The 21119-nt window shown below is 46.2% G+C and overlaps 1 protein-coding gene across 2 annotated transcripts in view; it reads left to right on the forward strand.

The window, feature by feature from the left end:
• LOC119450377 (sialin) overlaps nt 1-21119 on the forward strand; it is a 77991-nt gene that overhangs the window by 29652 nt on the left and 27220 nt on the right. For both annotated transcript variants that reach the window (XR_007466420.1, XM_037713812.2), the window contains exon 3: nt 9682-9944. Coding sequence is in view for 1 of the 2 variants with exons in the window: in XM_037713812.2 (XP_037569740.1) it covers nt 9682-9944 (263 nt within the window). In the remaining variant the exon portion in view is untranslated. The remainder of the gene's footprint in view (nt 1-9681; nt 9945-21119) is intronic.

Consider the following 21119-nt stretch of genomic DNA (forward strand, 5'->3'; position numbering starts at 1 on the left):
ACAAACGGGGATAGCCGATATTCTAGTTGACATTAAGCGGAAGAAATGGAGCTTGGCAGGCCATGTAATGCGTAGGATGGATAACCGGTGGACCATTAGGGTTACAGAATGGATACCAAGAGAAGGGAAGCGCGGTCGAGGACGGCAGAAAACCAGGTGGGACGATGAAGTTAGGAAATTTGCAGGCGCAAGTTGGAATACGCTAGCGCAAGACAGGGGTAATTGGAGATCGCAGGGAGAGGCCCTCGTCCTGCGGTGGACTTAAATATAGGATGATGATGATGATGATGATGATGATGATGATGATGATGATGATGATGATGATGATGAAGTTGAGACGTAATAGTTCAGCGGAAATCCGCTAGGTAGTTCCCTTTAGTTTCCCTTTGATGATGAAGTTGTACTTTATAATTTTTCTGACGAATTTTACTTTGAGAAATTCCATTTTTGTTCACTAACGCCTTGCACCACGCGAAGGGCATGCCTGATCGCGGTGGTTCGGGATGATGTGGTTGATGATTATTTATGCCAATGACGCCGGCGAGCTCACGCCGACCCCGACGCCGGATTTTCTGCGACACGGGGCCCTTGACACTATCGCGTTAAAAACGAATGTTCTTGCCCCGTTGTATGGCTGTCTAGTGCAGTTCTCCTTGACACCCTCGCTGCCACATCTTTATATTTCAATTTTATTCTTCGCGAAACAGTAGTTTAGGCACGCGGAATTGATAAATATGCATTGTTGATAAGAGCAAAGGAATAGCTCATGCAAGGAGAAAGAATAAGCTACACCAGGTGGGCGAATAACATTTGTGTGGCTATAACATTTGAAAAAGTGGGCGAAAAAGTGCGAATGTAAATTCAACCGAGACCTACATATTGAGTAACGCTTCCTAAGCAACTTTCGTAAACGTGGACTTCGCGGCATGCATAGTTATAGTGGAGAGTGATACGGTGTTATATACTTCGCACTAATCCAACTGTGCAGTTCTTATAAAGATCACGAACTTCGAAGAACTCTTTCTTTAAACGCACGCAGATGATTATGGATCATTGCCGTATTACTGTAAGCCAACTTGAACGAATTAAGCAGGAGCACCAATGGCATGAAAAATCAGCCGGTGACGTTTGGCGTCAAACGTCTTTAAATAGGGTCAAAAGGGATCGCTTGCTGAAACCGATGAATCGAAAACATGTCGTAGCATTAGCATTTACATCTTTGAAACGGTATTACTCCCATGCCTAATTTTGGTTTCGTTGGGTAGAGGAAGGAAGCCATTACTCGATCATGCAGGTTTCGTATGCGCAGATGGCGTCGTTCTTGTGTTACGCAGCGAAGAGATTTATACAACCGGAGTCATTGCAAGCGTAGGTAACGGTACAATAAAAGAGTAAAGGTTTCAAATATGGAAGTTACGGTTAAAATTAGATACAGAACAGGCTAGCTGGCGATGTACGTAGTAAAGCCTGATTGAATAATGCAGGCTAGGTGATTATGGGTCGCCGCTACGTTTCAAAGGAGATGCCATAAACATAATCAACACGGTGCAACGAGAGTTAAATTTAGCCTATCGCGCGGCGTTCAGAGAAGCACAGCTCGGCAATACGTTTGTCGATCCGAGCGGGAGTGGTCGCGTTTGAGAGAGTTCACTCAGCCATAGTAGGTATAATCCACCGAACCTGTGCTCATCAGGAGTTATAAGGCCTACAAGTGGGCAATTTGTTGCAGCAATTTCACGCTCCCTCGGTTATTGCGCCCGGCGTTCGACCCAATGAGTTCAGAAATGGCGTGATGAGACTCTGGACACAAGACAGAGGGATATCCGACCCCTTTTACCGTGGCCGAACTCTTCTTCCGTTAGTGGATGGATTTATGGCTGTCGCTGTACGGAAAGTCATCTTCGTTAACTTTCATTACCGCTTTTCTACATTATTTTCTACATTCCAGTTTCAACCACAGCTCTTTCCCGATGCTTTTCATGGCTTCATTGTCTGTGTACTTTGTATGGCTGTGTCATTAGCACGTGGTGTTGCGGCATCTGAGGACTATCGCATGGATCTCTTGTTCTATATGGAGGAGCTAGAAGCTGCGCTTGCGACTTGTAGGAAGTCATCATCGCCTGGGCCCGACGGAGTCACATACCAGGCACTTAGAAACCTTGGCCACAAAGCCCGCAGTGTACTCTTGGAGAGATACAACGAATCCTGGCGCGAAGGATTGATTCCTTGTGAGTGGAAGGTCAGCCACCTAATACCTTTACTTAAGACCTCTAAATCTCCATTAAACTTGGCATCGTAACGTCCCATCGGTCTTGCCAGTTGCGTTGGGAAACTAATGAAAATGATGGTGTTGACGCGTCTTGAATGGTACTTGGAACATATATAATGAGATATATCCGAATGCAATGGTGGGCATCCGGCGCAGTCAGTCATCGGTCGATAACGTGCTTCATTTGGTAACATCTATTCAACACCAAAAGAGTATGAAACGATTAACGGTGGCGGTGTTTCTTGATGTGAAAGGCGCATATGATAATGTAGTGCACCAAGCAATCCTCGATGCTTTGACAGATGTGGGCATTGGTGGCCGTGCACTGCGCTGGATTCACAGCTATCCTTCTTCGTAATTATAGAAGATGGAATGACATCCCACCATGTCACCAGCAAAGGTGTGCCACAAGGCGGAGTGTTAAGCCCCACGCTGTTCAACGTAGCACTATTAGGCCTTGTTGGATCATTGCCAAGAACGGTCCATATATCCATCTATGCAGATGAAATCTGCATCTGAGCGTCCGGCGTAACTCGTCCGCAGATACGAGCGAGACTGCAGAAGGCGGTCACACAAACGTCGTCTTATCTGCGTATGAAAGGCCAAGAACTATCCTCTGAAATGTGTCGATTAGTCGCAATTACGCGCAAAACAATGACTCCATATGTTATACGCATAAATGGACAAGTAATTGCTTACGAAACAAAACACCGCTTCCTTGGAGTCATCATCGACCGTGATTTGTCTTGGACGCCACATATTTCATATACGAAAATGAGGTTGACTGCAATAGCGCATGTATACAAATTTGTCAGCGGAAAGTCTTGGGGTGCATCTGTGCAATCGATGCTGGCTGTACCGTGTATTATTTATGGGCTTCCTAAGATACAGCCTGCCCGTGCTAAGTGTGCATCCATAGCGGTCACAATCGCCATAGCACGTGACCACCCTGTATCAACATACTTTGCAGTCGACGCTCTAAGAGTGCACATTCAACATGTCGAAACGACGCCCTTTCACCATCTTGCTTGCCTGCCAACAACTATAGGCTGCATACGAGTCTCCTGACTACTCACGGAGCATCGCTACCATCGAATTACGTCCCAGCAGCTTGGCCTTCGTTGCCACTGTGCTCTCTGCATTCACCTCGAATATGCCTCACCATTCCAGGCGTCAAGAAAAAGGCACAAATGCTGTCAGCAGCATTGAAGCAGGCAGCATTATTGCTACTACATGAGGTCCGCAGTGACCGCTTACATGTTTACACCGATGAGTCGGTCATGCACTCCAGTTCAGCAGCTGCAGTATTTGTCCCAGCAAAATCTACAGTGATAAAATTCCGGACATCGCACTTGACATCGACGACGGCTGTCGAACTTACAGCTCTGTGTGCAGCAATGAAATTTATCGATCAGGAACCGCCCCAGAAATGGTCTGTCTTCTGCGATTTCAAGGCCGCACTCCAGAGTTTGCCCTCTGTACTACGCCGTGGACCCCACGAACGACTTGTCGCGGACACACGCGAAATTTACCATCTGGCAGTTGAAAAAGGACGCGACATCATCTTTCAATGGCTGCCAAGTCACTGTGGTATCTTTGGAAACGAGCAAACGGACGCAGCCGCTCGATCTTCACATACCGGTACCGATTGCGTCGCTATCCCTATGTCCAGAACAGACGCAGCACGAAAGCTCCGTGCGCTTGCTCGCGAGCTTACGTTAACCCACTGGAATTCAACGGACTTTTAAAACCAGCGCCTCTGTTCCCTGGATCCTAATCTGAAGCTCCGCCTTCCACATGGCTTACCACGACGGGAGTTAACTCTCATTTGTCGCCTAAGACTTGGAGTAGCTTTCACCAACGCGTACTCCTACCTTATCGCAATGGCTACAAGTCCAGATTGTGAAACTTGCGGGTGCAAAGAGACGATAGCACATCGTATCTGTGATTGTCCTCGTTTTGGTGTACAAAGGAAAGTCCTCAGAACCACGCTCGACAAGATAGACAGCCGTCCCCTTACGGAAGCCAGAATTCTTGGTCCCTGGTCCCAGCCAACGTCGGAACGAACTGCTTTAAAAGCGCTAGTACGCTTTTTAAAAGAAACAAGACTTCGTGAAAAACTATAGAATTGTGCGGACTGATGTGTTTTTTTTGTGTTTTTTTCGTTTTGTTTTATTCTTTTTAATCTTCTCTTCTTTTCTAATCTTTTCTGCCCTTACCCCATCCGCCTGTGCAGAGTAGCCAACCGGACACTTAACCTGGTTAACCTCCCTGCCTTTCACCTCTTATTCGAAAGCATCGCGTGGTGGTCGCAATGCTTTCGAATTCATCCACGTACGGTTGACGAAGTGCCCCTTGAATTTTTTTAAAGCCCTCATTTCGAATGCAAAACAGAATTAATTTCTTTCATATCAGAACTGTCTCTGAAGGAATGAGCGCTGTTAACATATGCAAGAAGATCCCAATCAAATACCTCATTCAAAAAAGAAAGTTAGAATTGGACACTGAGCATGACAAAGATTTATTCCAGCCGTATGACAGAATGTTTGTTAATCGTTAGGGTTTGGTGTGGCTTTTTAGTGGCTTGAAGTCACTGAAGACAGTGACGCATCGAGATTCATACGTTCTACGCAATTCGACCCAGGTGGTCGAATGAAATGATTTTCGTTCCCGATGAGCCAACGACCTGTTCATGCAGGGTAAACCGATATCTAAATACGAATGCGGGTGACCTCGCTCCTGAAAAGCACACCACCATGCTTCGCTGATACCAGCCTACTGGAATTAGGCGATTTTCGACGAACAAATGAAACTGAACGGTGTCGCATTGTAGTCGTCGCACTTGATACGGAAGGAAATAAATTGTGTAGTTATTTGTCGGAGAGATGATTTCATTGCTTCGATGCTCTACGATAATTCTGTAATAATGTTGTTCACAATAGTCGGAACCTCGTCGAAACCAGAGCGAATATCAGCATTATTATTCTTCAGGCTGAAGTGCTTCCTGTGTGGAAAGCGCGATACGTACACTTGCAGCGGATGTCGCCTAGAGACTGCTTAACAAGGAAAAAATAAATCACGATTCAACAACACTGCAATGACATCCAGGATCGCTGTTTCCTTGACTCCCTGACAGTCTGAATGCTCAAGTTGAGCTTTCCGGTGCAGCACAGAAAAACAACGTTCTTCCCGTCTCTCTTTCCTTAACGTAGCCAGTACAGTTTCAAGCCTATCCGGTATGTATAACGTAACTATATTATTCCAATTCTTTTCTCTCTTGTGTTTTGCCGGGCGTCTGGGTGGCGTCTCACTTACGTTATCGCCAGGACGGTCTGGTCGTGAGCGGTGGATGATAAGGAAGGAATGGAATGAACGTACAGGCGTTCTTACACTATCCTGGTCATTATATCTATGCAACAAATATGAAGTATCATTAATTTATTTCTGTTTCGACTAATTGTTCTAGACCACTCAGTGCCGTGTATTAGAACAAATTTCAGTGTGACCATTGCCGCACCTTATCAGCCAGCAATTATAAAGACGAAGAAGAGTAATATAACTCCAAACAATGGCAATTGCGGAAGACTCCTTCATAAAACACGAGCATTTATACTATGCAAACAATAAATGTCAAAACATGACAAAACAAACAAATCAAGAAAGCTGCCTCAAGAAGCTGAAGAATACCGTCTGTCGAGAGTCAAGATAGAAACATTACACGTGGAATGTAGACCTGCGCGAAGTACAGCGCGTCACGCAGAATGTAAATGTCAATGCATACAGATTAGGAGATAGAGTGACAGGGAGAGAAAGGAGCTGCATACAGAGTTTGCTTGCATATCAAGTTATACTAGATGCCAATAACATTAGCATGGGAACGCAATTGTTCATTAAGTAGTTGTTTATTATTGGTAAATGAGAACCTGTGAACTTCAAATATTCTTTCTGCTCCTCTGTGTCGCGTCGTACGCCTCACGTACGTCCAGAAATGGCTTGACGAAGGACGCGAGAAACGGAAACGTGGTAGTGTGTTCGTGAACATGGTAAATGCTATCGCGTTAAATAATATGTCAGTGCTAATATTGCAGTCGTCATGCATGTAGCACAGCATACATCTTCTTTCGCTTGAAAGCGAAAGAAGATGTATGCATTAAAAACGGAGAGAACAGTTGGCTCAAACTATTTCACCCGGGTGTGCAAATATGCCGTCTGTACGCTAGGCGAGCACGTGCTTACTGTGGCACACACCTGCAGCGTCGCCGACCTTCGCCGCGCTACGTGGGTCTGCATGATGCGGTTGTTCGGAGTACGACGCACCTGAATTCCTTTTAGTGTTTTCGTCGTGGACAGAAACACGAGGCTTTTTTTTTTAAACCGAAACCGGGGTAGGAACGTCATAGTTCAAGGGAGAACATATATAGCAAACGCGGCAGCTTTTTTTTGTTGAAAACCTGTAAGGATAGTAAACTCGGCAATCGTGCTTATTTACGTTTGAAGGGTAACGCGAAAACGTGCACAGGACAAAAGACACCGAACGACTGGACAACGGGAACGTCTCGTCGTCCTTTCTTTTTTGCAGCGAAGCTGTCTGTGGCTAGGGTTCTATGCATTCTTCGTGTCCGTCGTCAACAGATCTGCGTGTGCAAAAACTCAGCTCTCGAATGTGACGCAAGATCGATTCATTCTATGTAAAAGCTCATACGTCTCATCACTTGGATATGCATTTTCAGTAGATTAGTTATCAATAGGCACCATTTGCAATAGGGTTTCTCAAAGAATTGCCGCTGTGCGACCGGCGTCGGCCATGTGAATACGCTCGCACTGCCTTCTCTTTGTGTCGTTCCAAGCGCTCGCGTGCCTGTTTCCTTCCGCTCTCCCGGCTTGGCGGTCCCGTCACGCGTGTCTAGTTTCCTCCGGCTCCCCAAGGTGGCGGTAGTGTTCCACGCGAATGTATACGCCGCCGATCAAGGCCGCTGATCAAAATACAATTGTGTGTGCAGTGTGTCTTTCTTCGGGATGACCGCTGTCGCCGCTGAAGAGAAATAAAATTTGCTCATACCTGTGATCTAAATTCTGTGTAACCTCCACGTCGTGTGCTAAACTGCTTCGCTGGTAATCCACCTTCACAGCATTGGAATAGGCACCTGTTTTTTTGTTTTTTTTTTCTTTCTTTAATTCGGTGTACTTGCCGCGAGGTACACGGAGAAAAAGAAATAGAAAGAGATGTCGAATAATATGTCTTTCGTTCTGTGCTGGCCTTCGCGCAACCTTTCCAACACAGACACCTATAAGTTGACTGTTTTGCGACGGCACGCTGTGGCAGCCTGTGCATGTGTTCACGGTATAATGGTAAAGGCTGATTCGTTGGAGTGTCTCCTCCCGAATCTGGCGGCATTCTATCCACGTGCCGTCGACAGGAATACCTGTACCACGATTTCAACACTCGTTTCGCAGAGCCGTCACTGACGCAGAGGTTATACCGTCTGTTCTGCTTTACAGGTGCTGTGCTCAGTAATGTCATAAAAGCATGGCTTCTGCAGAGACCGGTCATCAGGCATTAATAATAATAATAATAATAATAATAATAATAATAATAATAATAATAATAATAATAATAATAATAATAATAATAATAATAATAATAATAATAATAATAATAATAATAATAATAATAATAATAATAATCGTTATTCTGTGTCACGAACTCATTCACTCACTCATACTGACATTGCATGTTATTGCAGTACGTTGTCACCATCGTCGCAGATAAGTCTCTTCGCGGAAATCTCGCTGGTCATAGCTTGTCTGACGTTCTGACTTGTTTTGCCTGTAACAACGCATGAACATTTTCATTACTTGTAACTGCGGAAGTTCACCTGCGCAAGTGCGCGTATCGCGCTGTGCCTAAGTTCGCATAAGTTCAAAAACAGCGATATTGGCAATTTATTCCAAGTAAAGGTATTCCAACCGGGCCAAAGCGTGCTTTCCTCTTAGTTCCAGTCGTTCAGTTTTGAAACCGGGAATGACATTATGACGGTCTTGCGTTCAGTCTTTCCTGCTAAATTTTTTGTGCGTGGCATTGTTGTAACGTGTAGCCGACAAAGGCCTCGCCTGCTTCCCACAAAAATCAGAACTCTTCCTATTGAGAGCCCCTACTAACCGCGAATCCGACACTCAACCTGCCCCAAAGATCACTGTACAAGCCGCAGGAGGCCTGATTCCGGTGGTGAACACCATCCGGGTACTCGACCTCTTGATGCAAGCCCACTGGCGCGACGGCGAAACCATCCACAAACTAGAAGCGTGCGTGCAACAGACGATGCGACTCATCTCACGAATTGCTAACCGACACTATGGCATGAAAGGAGCCAACTTCATAGGGTTGGTACAAGCCTTCGTGCTCAACTGCGTCACATACATTACCGTGTGCTTCGGCCTCAAAGCGGCTGCCGAAGAGAAAATATATGGAATTATCCGGCGGGCCTATAGACAGGCCCTTGGGCTACCCATACGAAAGGTCAACACTAAGTTGCTAGCCCTAGGTCTACATAGCACCCTCGAGGAACTTGTGGAAGCGCACCTCATATCTCAATACGAACGACTAGCTCAGAGTCCCGCCGGGCGAAACATCCGCCAAAACCTCGGCATCAACTACGAGTCCATGCGAAGCACTAAAGTCGATATTACTCACGATCAGAGGCACCATCTCAAAATTAATCCACACGCTAAAACCATGCACCCCGAATTCCACATAGAAAGGAGGGCCGTATGGTCTAAAACCCTACATCAGAAATTCCACGCCTCCGAACACGTGGTCTATGCTGACACAGTAGAATAGATAGAACGCAACTGTGTGTCCCTCGCAGTGGTTGACTCCTATAAGGTCAAATGCGTGCTGGCGGTTCAATCCGAATCAGAAGCACTGAAACTGCGGTAGAGGCGGCTACCGCTTTGGAAATAGCCTTCACTCATTGTCATTATATCAATCGCGATTCCAAAGCACGCAATTTCGGGAAAGATCAGTTCCTCAGCTCCGTGAAACGCATATTAGACACCAACCAACGCCCACGACCAGCACACTCCTCCCTGCCCGGCACTTATGTGATGTTCTATTCCTCGACTGTTTCTTTTTCCGCATTCGTTCTTTATTCTTTCTTTATTATATATTTTTTGACGACCTTCGCCTCTGGCGTTTATTTTGGCGATTGGAAGGGGTTGGCGAATAGAAGAGACGGCACTTCAGTGGCCTATTTTATTAGGATCTCATAATTTCACGAACGAACAAACAAACAAAAAAGCAAGCAAGCAAGCAAGCAAAAAAAAAAAAAACTAAAAAAACTAACAAATTTACGTCCGAGCGGTGCATCTGGCCATCTTGCATCCGGTACATTTCTTTGTTCCCGCTTGCGTAGGACCGAGCGAGGCCAGCAGCCATGGCGGCGAGGGCTGCTCGGTGCAATGCCGCTACGTGCTCATCGTGCTGGGATTCCTCGGTCTGGCCAACGTGTACGGCATGCGTGTCAACCTCAACGTGGCGCTGGTCGCAATGGTCAACCACACGGCTGTCCAGGAGACGACCAAGCCCAGCGACTGTCCACTGCCCACGACGCACCTGCACGGTTTGGCCCAGACGCCGGCCAACGCGACTGGTCACGGAACAAAAACAGGGCAACAGGTATAGCACGCCGCTGCTTTGTGTAGTTTTCTGTTAAAGCCTGGTATACTTCTGTTAAAGCCTGACACATCGCCTCTTTTACTCGTCCTCATCATCACTTCTTTGGGTCCACTTTCCACTTCTGCAGTTATGAGTAGCAGGTTAGAGTGCGCCAACATCTCCTTACATGCATTCAATAATAATAGTGAGAGTGCACCTGCTTAGTTGGACCAATTTGTCCTCCCTGTATTTAGTATATAAAGTATGCCACTCTTATCTTGTTCTCTTCTATATCCTGTTGCAGTGCTCTCGCTACTGGCGCTGCGTGCTGGTTGTTATCTTCCGAAATGGTTCATAACGGAGGATATCGCTGAATTGTGACATCAACTACGCATCTTTAAGTGAAGCGCTACACACCAGCTTTCCAATGAGGCTGTATACACTGCGGGAAATCCGCGTGCTTGCATCTATGCCGATGCACATATTGGAAGGTTCACCTCATCGACAATGCGTGTTTACACGATGCCAAAAAATGTGTGACGGTGCTCATTCTACCTTAAGTTACATATACGATAAGGGAAGGGGATGGATGGATGAAAAACTTTATTATTAGCGCGCAGCGGGCCGCTCCCACGTCGGGACAGAGAGGCCGAGCCTCTCCGCCGCGTCGCGGGCCCTTTGGACAGCCCATAACTGTTCTTCGAGGTTGGGGCTGCGTATGGAACGGGATGAGGATATATAATTAAAGACGTATTTCGCATTCGACGCTCGTTTTGGGTTTTCCATAACAGGATTGTTGTTTACGCTGATGCATGTAATAACGCGCTAGCATTTACTTTTTGACTTTACCAGAAGGATACCGAACACTATAAGACGCCGATTTCAACAAATTTTGTTCAAGTAAAAGATAAAAAAAGACGTTCTTTATTTTCTTGTATTGTCTTCATACATTTGGAAAGTATGAGGTTATAGTCAGCCGCTTGACGTTGATCCCCGTGCGTAGTTACGTGGTCAGCAGTGGCGCTATATACGTTCACTTTTATGTAATTGATTTGCCTTTGGGAAGGTGTTTGTACCTCTCCTTGGTCAGTGCTGGCAGTGGCCGTGTCATTGATAAATATGACAATCACCATGAAAGTAATCGAAGATAAAACGAATCTGGGCCTGGAAACGAGAGTAAAATTTTAACAAGATTATCTTCGAGGATGATTCGTCTGAAACACTTACCTTTCTTTTTCACTAAACCACTGGTTCTTTTCGCATCCTGGTAATCCTTAAAAATAGACACGTTTCACGTATGAAGTGCGGGCATGAAATAAATTACTAGCCATGAAGCCAGAGGAAGTTTGAAATAAGGGACAGCGTGATCAGTGGATTTCGGTCAACGGAATACATGTAAAGCTTATCGCAGTCAGGAAAATCAAGAAAGAATATTCTTAGGCGACGGTTTCGCCTTGTGAATTCGAACCACGTGTGCAAAGAAGCGCATACTATCTCTTCTGTGGAAGTAGAGAGATTTCTTGGGTAGGACTGCTTAATTATCTGAGACGGAACGGCCGAACTGGAGGAAATTGAAATAGAAACTTGATGGCCAGAATTAATCTCGTGAGATGTCGAGAATATTGCCATTCCGCTGATTGTCTGGTTCCGCGAATGCACCGGGTTAAAGTGTTTTATAAGCAGTGAGTGAGCGAGTAAAACAGTATTTGAAGAAATAACCACCTGACCTAGAGAAAATGAGGGCGAAGGATGTGTGAAACTAGTAGTGGACTTGCATTCCGGTTTCGCACACAAAGTTACACAGTGACATCAATGTGCGCTGGACGTCAGCCTGGGCAGCTCGTTTAACACAGGCGGGCCTTCTGTGTATCTTGTCTCTCTGAGGCCGGCGCATTTCCACTGCAAATGGTAGAGACCGGGGCGTGCTACCATGTCGAGCATATGTGTGCTGGAAACGAAAAAAAATATTCGTGTAGGAATCAAAGCAAGCAGGCCACGAATAAGAATGGCATCGAATCGCGGTGCGTTGAACTGCTTAGCTTGAAGATGTCGACCTCTAACGGCGGTGTCATCTTGGAAGCAAGAGTGTCGTAACTTTTGGAGTCATCATCTCACCTTGAGCAATATAAGACAAAATTACATTTTAGACAGTTTTTTTTCGTCCGTCAGAAAGACGCGCAAAAGAGGAAATTATATAGGCGCTGCAAATTGACCTTCCTCAGATATTGGCTTAGCTTTGACTCAAACGTTACACGAACGAATGTTATCAACTAAGCAGAAGTATTACAGCCAAGGATGATGAATTGCTTAAGAGCAGCTTAAGGACGCCGTCGGGAAGCAGCGCTTCCGCAATGTGTCGCCTGTTACGAATTTTTAGTTCACGGTATTCATAAGCTTCGGGGGCTCTTCTCACTGGCTCAGGACATCGGCATATGGCTGACCCTGCACGGATATTTTTTTTCTTTTTTTGTCTCAAGTTTATATTGAGGACGCAAACTTGCTTGCAGAACGTGCCAAAAAGGCCGAAGATGCACTTGAAGCTGCAAGTAGAAATACGGTTTTTAGCGATTTAAAATAGGAGCCAGCAAGCAGGAAGCGCACGGATGTATAACGTCTGGAACCTGCTTTATGTTCACTTCGGCAACAAAACAAAGCTATTAAGGTAATATTCACTGTATGCGTTATTTATTGCATATATGGGGCCAAAACATTGGAGTATGCAAGAGAAATGCGCGGGACAGAATGATACATGGTACGCAGTACGTGTCCGCATGTGAACGTCCTCCAGCGCAACAAGTCTGCGCGTGCGTTTTCAACTGCGTTGTTTGCACGTTCCATAGAGCAAGCAACTTCAAATAAATCGGTGACATGCTATATATGGCAGATTTATTACGGCTTCTGCTGCCCAGCTTTGAAACGACCAACACGTGCTCAGCCATATGCCATATCCACCGAGCCACCTCGGCGAGTCAGACCGCGAGAGGTGGTGCGAAAGTGAAAGCGAAATAATGACACTTGTAACTAAGTGCTGTTATGTATTTGGGGATGTTTGGTGGAGAAAGGAATCAGCAGAATTCAGCAATCCCTGCAGCTGTGAAGTCAATTACCGTGGCAGCATCACGATGTCACAACGGACAGGACCATCTTGTTTGCTTGCCTGTTTATTAAAGAATAGCCTCTGGCATCTCGAAAACTTTCTTTTTTCATCTGCTACAGCATAACTTACTGCGGTTTCTGAAATGAATGTACAGACGCCACCAGCCTCAGAGTCTGTGTGGCTCACAAAAATCCCGCCCACAATTGCAACGCGCGATTGATGTGCGATAGCTGGATGCTGAACCTATTGTTTCTTCAAATGTTTCAGTTTAGTCAAGTGATTGTTCACTTGTAGCTCATGCATGAGGCAGGGTTTCAACCTCACGGCTGCCACCTATTAATAAGTTGCCGGTCGTTATCACTCTTCTAGGTGCAAAAATACTTGTCTTTTTCTGTTGAATATAGTGTTTACTAGGTCCTTTTCAAATCATTGATGTTCGACGAAATTAAATTCTGTTGGTTTGCGCGTCATAACCATGAGCTGACAAAGAGACGCGCCGTAGTGGCGAACTCAATTTTCCAACAGTCAGTTTTTACCACGGGTTCTTTAACGTGCCCCTTAGTAGACAATCGTTTTTTTCAACAAGGGGGCGAGTCAGGCTAATCGGTTAATGTTCACGTTGAACGGACCTTGAAGCGCGCTGGAACACAGCCAAAATTTTACAGAAATGCCGAAAAGACAGCGCCTCAGCATGAGCGTTTTTTTTTTTTTTTTTGCATTTCGCCCCTTTCGAGATGCGGCTGTTTCGGCCGGGATCGATCCCATGACGTCGAGGTCAACAGTGTGACGCCTTAGCCACTAAATAAGCTACCGTGGCCTCTAGACCATTGATATGTGATGCGTTGTCTAGCGTGTGTATAGTTCTCGGATACAGTGTTGCATTGAATACAATAAATGCCATTTAATAAAATAGCGTAGTGGCCAGCGCATTTGTCTCGAACCACACGTCACATCTGAGGCGCGCTTTTGACCCGCAATGTCGGTGATGGACAAAGATTTCTTTTTAAAGCGAAGTACTTTACATGGCTAGGCGAAATCGTATATGGCTAGGTGAAATCACCTGTGTACAGAAAACTATATCAACAGCATTGGCTCGAGCGTCGTCGTCGGGTTGCGCTCGTGCTCGTGCTCGGCACGCGCTCGTGCCACTGCTCCCGCGTTCGTCGTCGTCGTCGTCTGCTTCCACAGCTGGCTGCGTTGCCACTAATCATTCCAGCGTAGAATTTCACTTCTCTTCTGTCGTCGTTTATGGAGAGGCCGCGTTTACGGGGGTGTGATCCATTCATTGTCTTACGTGACGGACAGATTTAATTTTGAAGCCATGTTTTTGAAGCAATTTAATTTCGAAGAATCGCAAAGCGGCAATGGCGGGCAAGTGCTGCTAACCACGCCGCCGAGTAAACTCGAGACATTGAAAGCAAGCGACAACGGCGGATTGCGGGCGTACCGTCAGTGACGTCGTTCTATCCATCGCAGCCGAACGTGTGTGTAGCCTCATAATTGAGAAATACTTTGATGAACCCTCGGGATTAACCCAGTGATAAACACCGGGGCCGAACGTTTCAGTTCCGCTGGTTAACCATCTTCATGGAGTGGAAAGGCCAACGAATTTTTTTCTTCGCCAAATTATAAACAGACTACAGTAAGTCTCGTTATTACACAACAATATTGCTTCTAGTTATACAATTAATGTAAGCTAAGGCCCGCGAAAACGCTTATTGTTAGAGATAGCAACAATTTCTGTAGGAAAGTGGTCCCAATTCAGGAAACGTGCGCGTAATAGATAATTGAAACGAAAAATAAGTGTTGCACGGGTTTGATTTCACCTTTGCATTGATGATCGATGTAGTGTCACACATACGGTGCATGAGTAATTAGGGTGTCATGAAGGGTGATATAATGGTGTAGCTTGCGAAACAGATATAGCCGATCTAATTTACGGCGACATGCTAGAAAAGGATGGGAGAGGTTAGTTTTGATGGCAGTTATGCTAGTGGTTCGGTTATATTTCAAAAAGATAAAGCTAATTGAATCGTTTTGCCCTAGCTCTAGTGACGTAATTAGGTTTTCATAACTAGGGTCCTAAGATGAAGAGAATTCCAGTTTAGAATGAATTAATGTTTTGTAGAGCATTAACTCAGAGCATGGTGAGAGTGAAGCCGAACGTAAGAAAGTTCCCTTATGACAACGGCATGCCGCCGCCGACGAAAACGGCGTGACGCCTAATAGAACTTGAAGCAACAGTATGAAAATTTCTTGGTGAGAAACCCCTTTGTAATAACTACTGCCTAATATTTGTTTTCTCAGAAAATTCTTCAGAGCAAATAAGCGCACTAACGCTAAAGCTGTGTTTTTGGATATGTAATCTGTAGGTTCATATTAAGCGTGTTGACGTTAGCGTTACCTTTTACTGTCACGTTCCACCTCTACCAACTGCCTGCCAGATGTTCCATGCGCGGCGCGATTGGTTGAAAGATGATTCGCTTGTAGGTGACTTCCGGTGCCACAGTGTTAAAATATTAAAATCATGGGGTTTTACGCGCCAAAACCGCGATCTGATTATGAGGCACGCTGTAGTGGGGGGCTCCGAAATAATTTAGACCACCTGGGGGTCTTTAACATGCACGTAAATCTAAGTACACGGGGGTTTCCGCATTGATGGATGACGTAAGCAGAGCGTCGCGGACGAGTCATAATTACGAAGCAAAAGCTAGGCCGCAGCATTAGCTCCGACCTGATAAGAAGCCTCCCGTAACGTGTGTTATTACTGCAACAGCTGGAAGCAAAAACCGCAAAAATTAAAGACAGACGTTTCAACCAGTAAGCCAGCAGCCACGTGAAATCTGTCCCCGGATATATATATATATATATATATATATATGTCCGGCCTTTATCAAGAGTGAAGGCCGGACCCCGGCCGAAACGTCAGTAAAGTCTTATGTTTTTCCTACGTGCTTCTATTTTTGAGCTATATATATATATATATATATATATATATATATATATATAGCTCAAAAAATGCCTATCTGCTGCTGGCCTTCAGCTGAATACAAAAAAGTGCCACTTCGCCAGCAAAACCATTAAAGTACTCGGAGACCTTGTCGGCAAGGAGGACATTCGACCTGACCCCGATAAGATTACCGCTGCCCTGCGCTTTCCCAGGCCTCAACGCGCCAAAGACTTGCGTAGCTTCCTTGGCCTAGCTTCGTATTTCCGGCGCTTCATACGTAACTTTGCCACCATTGCGGCGCCGCTCCATCAACTACTTCCTTCTGGAGCTCCCTACGTATGGTCGGACGAATTCCAAACTGCTTTTGACGCCCTCAAGCGTGCCCTCACGTCCGAACCTGTGCTTTGTCATTTAGACAATACCGCACCCACTCTTCTACATACTGACGCCAGCGGCCATGGTATCGGCGCTGTTCTTCTGCAACGTCAGCAAACTTCCGAAGAACGTGTGGTCGCATAGGCAAGTCGCACGCTAAAGCTGCAGAGAAAAATTATACGATTACTGAGCAAGTGTGTCTTGCCGTTGTTTGTTCCGTCCAAAAATTCCGGCGTTATCTGCATGGCCGCCACTTTACGGTCGTTACTGATCACCACGCCTTTTGCTGGTTGGCGACGCTAAAAAATTTAACGGGACGTCTCGGCCGTTGGATACTTCGTTTACAAGAATACGACTTCGACGTCATCTACAAGTCTGGAAAGAAACACCAGGATGCCGATGTTCTCTCTCGTTGTCCCCTACCACCGTCTTCAAACACTGCCTGCTTACCACCCTCCATGAGCAACCCGCCGGACGTGTCTCCTGCATTTCCTTCACTCGCAGATCTCGACCGGCTCCGACCCAAACATTCTCATACGTTTGCAACTTGCCAACGTAGTGACTCCTACTGCCACTCCGTTATGGAACGTATTCGGGGATCCTCTCGCACACCTAACGCTCGACTCCGTCGGCAGTTGAAGAACTTCAAGATTGAAAATTCGATGCTATACCGGTACGTGTTTCATCCCGAAGGACACCGTTGGGTTCCTATAGTTCCCCGATCACTTCGGACCCAGATACTGGAGACCTTTCACGACGATCCCACTGCCGGTCACTTTGGTTTCCATAAAACCTATAAGCAAATTCGCAGCCGCTTCTCTTGGCCTGGACTTGCAACAAGCGTAGCAAAATACGTGGCTTCTTGTTCGATCTGTCAACACCGCAAACGACTGACCCCACCTCCGGCTGGACTGCTACAACCTGTCCCGTGTCCTGAAGCTCCTTTCGCAGTCGTTGGTATCGACCTGTATGAACCACTGCCCTTATCGGCTGGCGGTAAACCCTGGATTGTCACAGCTGTAGACCACTTGACACGGTACGCTCAAACAGCCGCACTACCTTCCGGTTACGCAGCGAAGGTTGCATCCTTTTTCTTGGAAAACATCTTTTTACGACACGGAGCCCCACGTATCCTTTTGAGTGACCGCGGCAGGACCTTTCTGTCTAAACTTCTTGACGATGTTCTCCGTGCGTCCAATAACATCCATAAAACGACTTCCAGCTACCACCCTCAAACTATTGGCCTCACAGAGCGATTTCATCGTACGCTGTCCGACATGATTTCAATGTACATCAACCCTGACCACACCAATTGGGATGTTATTCTCCCATTCGTCACCTTCGCTTACAACACGGCCGTCCAACGCACAACGGGGTACTCGCCCTTTTTCCTTGTGTATGGTCGTCCACCGATTGCTGTCCTCGACGTCTCTTTCTTTGGCGTCCCTGTGCCCTCTTCCACATCAATGTGTGAGCAATTTGTTTCGCGCATTGCCCAGTGTCACCAACACGCCCGCCTCAACACCGACGCCAGTCAACAAGACCACAAAACTCGTTATGATGCATCCCACCATGTCGCTTCCTTCCAGCCTGGAGACGAAGTGTTGCTGTGGACTCCAGTTCGCGTTCCTGGCTTATGCGAGAAATTTCAGTCCCGTTTTGTCGGGCCCTACACTGTTCAGCAACAGACTTCGCCAGTTAACTATCGTGTCACTCCCGTTGTTACGCCTTTGGACGGCCACTGCCGTACCACAGAGATTGTGCATGTTTCACGTTTAAAGCCTTTCATACGGCCTTCGCCGCCATAGCCAGCGGCCAGGTTGGCCGCTTCCATGCGCGGGGGTAATTGTGTGAGCATTATATTACCCATTCATCTTCTTCATCTGTATATCTGTATATACTCATCACCATGGCCAGCGTCATTCTCTTGAGCGTGCGACCTGCATAATAAACCGTCGAGGTTGAACAGCTGTCACGCAAGATATATATATATATATATATATATATATATATATATATATATATATATAGGGCCTCTTGATGGCCTGCAGTATTCTCTAAATAAAAAAAAATATCATATCGTTGCCACAGCTGGTTCCAGCTTACCATCCGTTGAAGCTGCATGCTCCTGACACGCGCTCACGGCGCGGGGGGCGGGGGGGGGGGGGGGGTTGGATTAAGTTACAGCGCCTAGGCGTGCGGAGTACGAGTCAAAGTTGAGCAACCGTGGCCGCATGACAGGTGCCAACGAGAAACACTCAAAGATAAGGTCAGATATGAGCTAGCAGAGACGCAAATAGGCTTTAAACACTACACTACTTCGCTGACATTGATGTGCAAGCTCTCTCCGACCGTCACAGACACAACAGAATACGTACTCACCGCAAATCTTGGCGATTTCGTGTCTGCCTCAGGTGCACTTTTGGAAGAGTAAGAAATAACTTAAGGTGTCAACACTGGTGAAACATGCGGCGAGATGGATGGGTGACAGTGCTTGTCTTTGGCAACAAACGGCAGAGTGGGTCGGCGGTTTCCGTCGATAGAGCTTAGCGCTGCGGTGTGCCATTAACGCTAGCGTGCGCTATTCGTTAGCCTTAGCGTGTGCTAGCTGCTGCACGTAGCCCTTCCCAAATGGACGCACTGCATGGATCAAGTAGGCACACGCGAATGGCGGGAGGGGTTAGGGCCCGCGGCAGTGACTGGATTCTGTAGTACGGTAACGCTATGCTATGCTAAGTGTGCCTGACTACTACCATGCCTTGTTGCCGTACGGTCAGTTCCATGTTTCTTGTGGTAGGATGGCAGGTCAAGGCTAAAATTGTAATCAGCGTTTCAATCGGAACCAGTTGGTGCATGTGTGGCTGAATTCTCGGTGCAGCCGAAACAAACAGGGAGACGTGTGTACAGAATCAAGTCACGCCGCCTTTTCTGGTGCTCTGGTTTCGTGTGCTGTCTCGATAGTTTCAGCTCTACGAAGTGTATTGCGGTCCTCCCGCGTGGCCATCGACGGCGCTCATATAGGGAGTATTACTATTACTGATATAGGGTAGTATTAGCCGTACCTATGCGTGTTACGGGGTTAAATTGCCCTTGAATATTGACATTGCTAAATTGAATATTGGTATTATCCTTGATCATTACCCTCGATCAATTGGTGGCGATATTGTGGCACGCTGTGTTCAATTCTATAGTTATGTGTCAGGAATTTTTAATAGTTAAGTAGCGGAAAAATGTGCGCTCTCAAAGCCACACCATATGAGCCTTTCAGCTGCAAAGTGCGATCATGTCACATGTGCGATATATCGATAACGCGATATATCGCGTTATCGCACGATATATCGTGCACGATATATACCATGCACGATATATCGATAAAATTGGCAGATGCCTTTAACGTGAAATCGCGTGATGCAGTGAATCGTCTGGAAAAATTATTATCCTTTTTTAACAGAATTAGGCTAACATTATTAGCCTAATTCTGTTATGAAGAGGCGCCGTTTAAGTTTCACGTATGACGCACATCTCTTTCAGTTAAAAATTGCCTCTCCACTGAGGTCCTGAGTCAGTACGATGGCTGAATCTTTATCGCCTGATGTCAAAACATGGAGCGGGGCCACCTGGAACATTTTTACAGTTGCACAGCAGAGAAAACTCGGAGCCTCACATGATTTCCTGCACTTCCTAAAATAAATATCAGGTTCACATACATTCCAAAATCGAAAACAAGTTCACACAAATTCCAATAACAAAAACAGATTCCTATACAGATCTTTGCACTTGTGTTTCAGTCGTACCCTCTGCGTAAAGAGAACGGGAAAATGTACTGGGTGTAAAAATGTAGAAAAGAGGCTATAGAATAAAAGCAACTCATAAACTGAGTACGGTAATGAGTAATGGATGGGATTCCAGTGCCGTTTTCTCCAAAAAAGCTGGGAGATAACGTACTGACGCATCCCCCCATCCCTCCTATTTACGCCAAGCAGAACACACATCTGCGGTGTTGCATTCTTTTAGGATGATGCCTGAGAGACAGTCCCAACTATGTCCCGGTTTCGTAATTTATATCTTGGCGCTCTGTGCTTGCCTACCGATTCCATCTACCGGCGACTTTCTTTACTAAGAATGAGAGGGAGAAAAATAAGTGTAGCGTACGCGGTGAGCAGACACTAGAAGAATACAATAAAAGTGGTTGCAGCCAGCTACCTGCACATGTTGACAAAGCGCAAGGCTCCCGCGGCCCTTTCTGAAATTATTATCGTAATCGGTCGAAGAGGGTCACACTCGCTACGTTTACATGAAACCCTTGCTCTTAGCTCCACTGCAGGGTAGCAGACCGGACGCTCGCCTGGTTGATCTCCCTGCATTTCCTTTCATTTTCTCTCTCTCTCTCTCTCTCCCGACATGGTCGTTGTCAGCTCGCGTAAACACAAGCGGGTCGCGTCTTTGAGTCTCTCAATGAGCTTGGCAAGATTGATGTACCGTGGTACAGTTAATGCGGTTCGGCGCAACTTCTGACCTCTCGTAGAGTTCATTCAAACGAAGGTACAGATACCGCTGGCTTCTCTTAGCGCCTGCGGTGTAGGAAGGAGGAATGTTTTTTTTTTTTTCGTTACAAAGTGGCGCACGTATTGTGAGGGTTACGAGGGGGTACCCAAAAGTAACCAGCATTATTTTTTAAGCGCTATGCATTCATTTATTGCTTACAAAACACCCTTATCACCTTCAAAGTACTTTCCATTACACTTAATGCATTTGCCCAATCTGCGATTCCATT

This window comes from Dermacentor silvarum, chromosome 4 (genome assembly GCF_013339745.2).
Source record: "Dermacentor silvarum isolate Dsil-2018 chromosome 4, BIME_Dsil_1.4, whole genome shotgun sequence".
Classification (NCBI taxonomy): Eukaryota; Metazoa; Arthropoda; class Arachnida; order Ixodida; family Ixodidae; genus Dermacentor; species Dermacentor silvarum.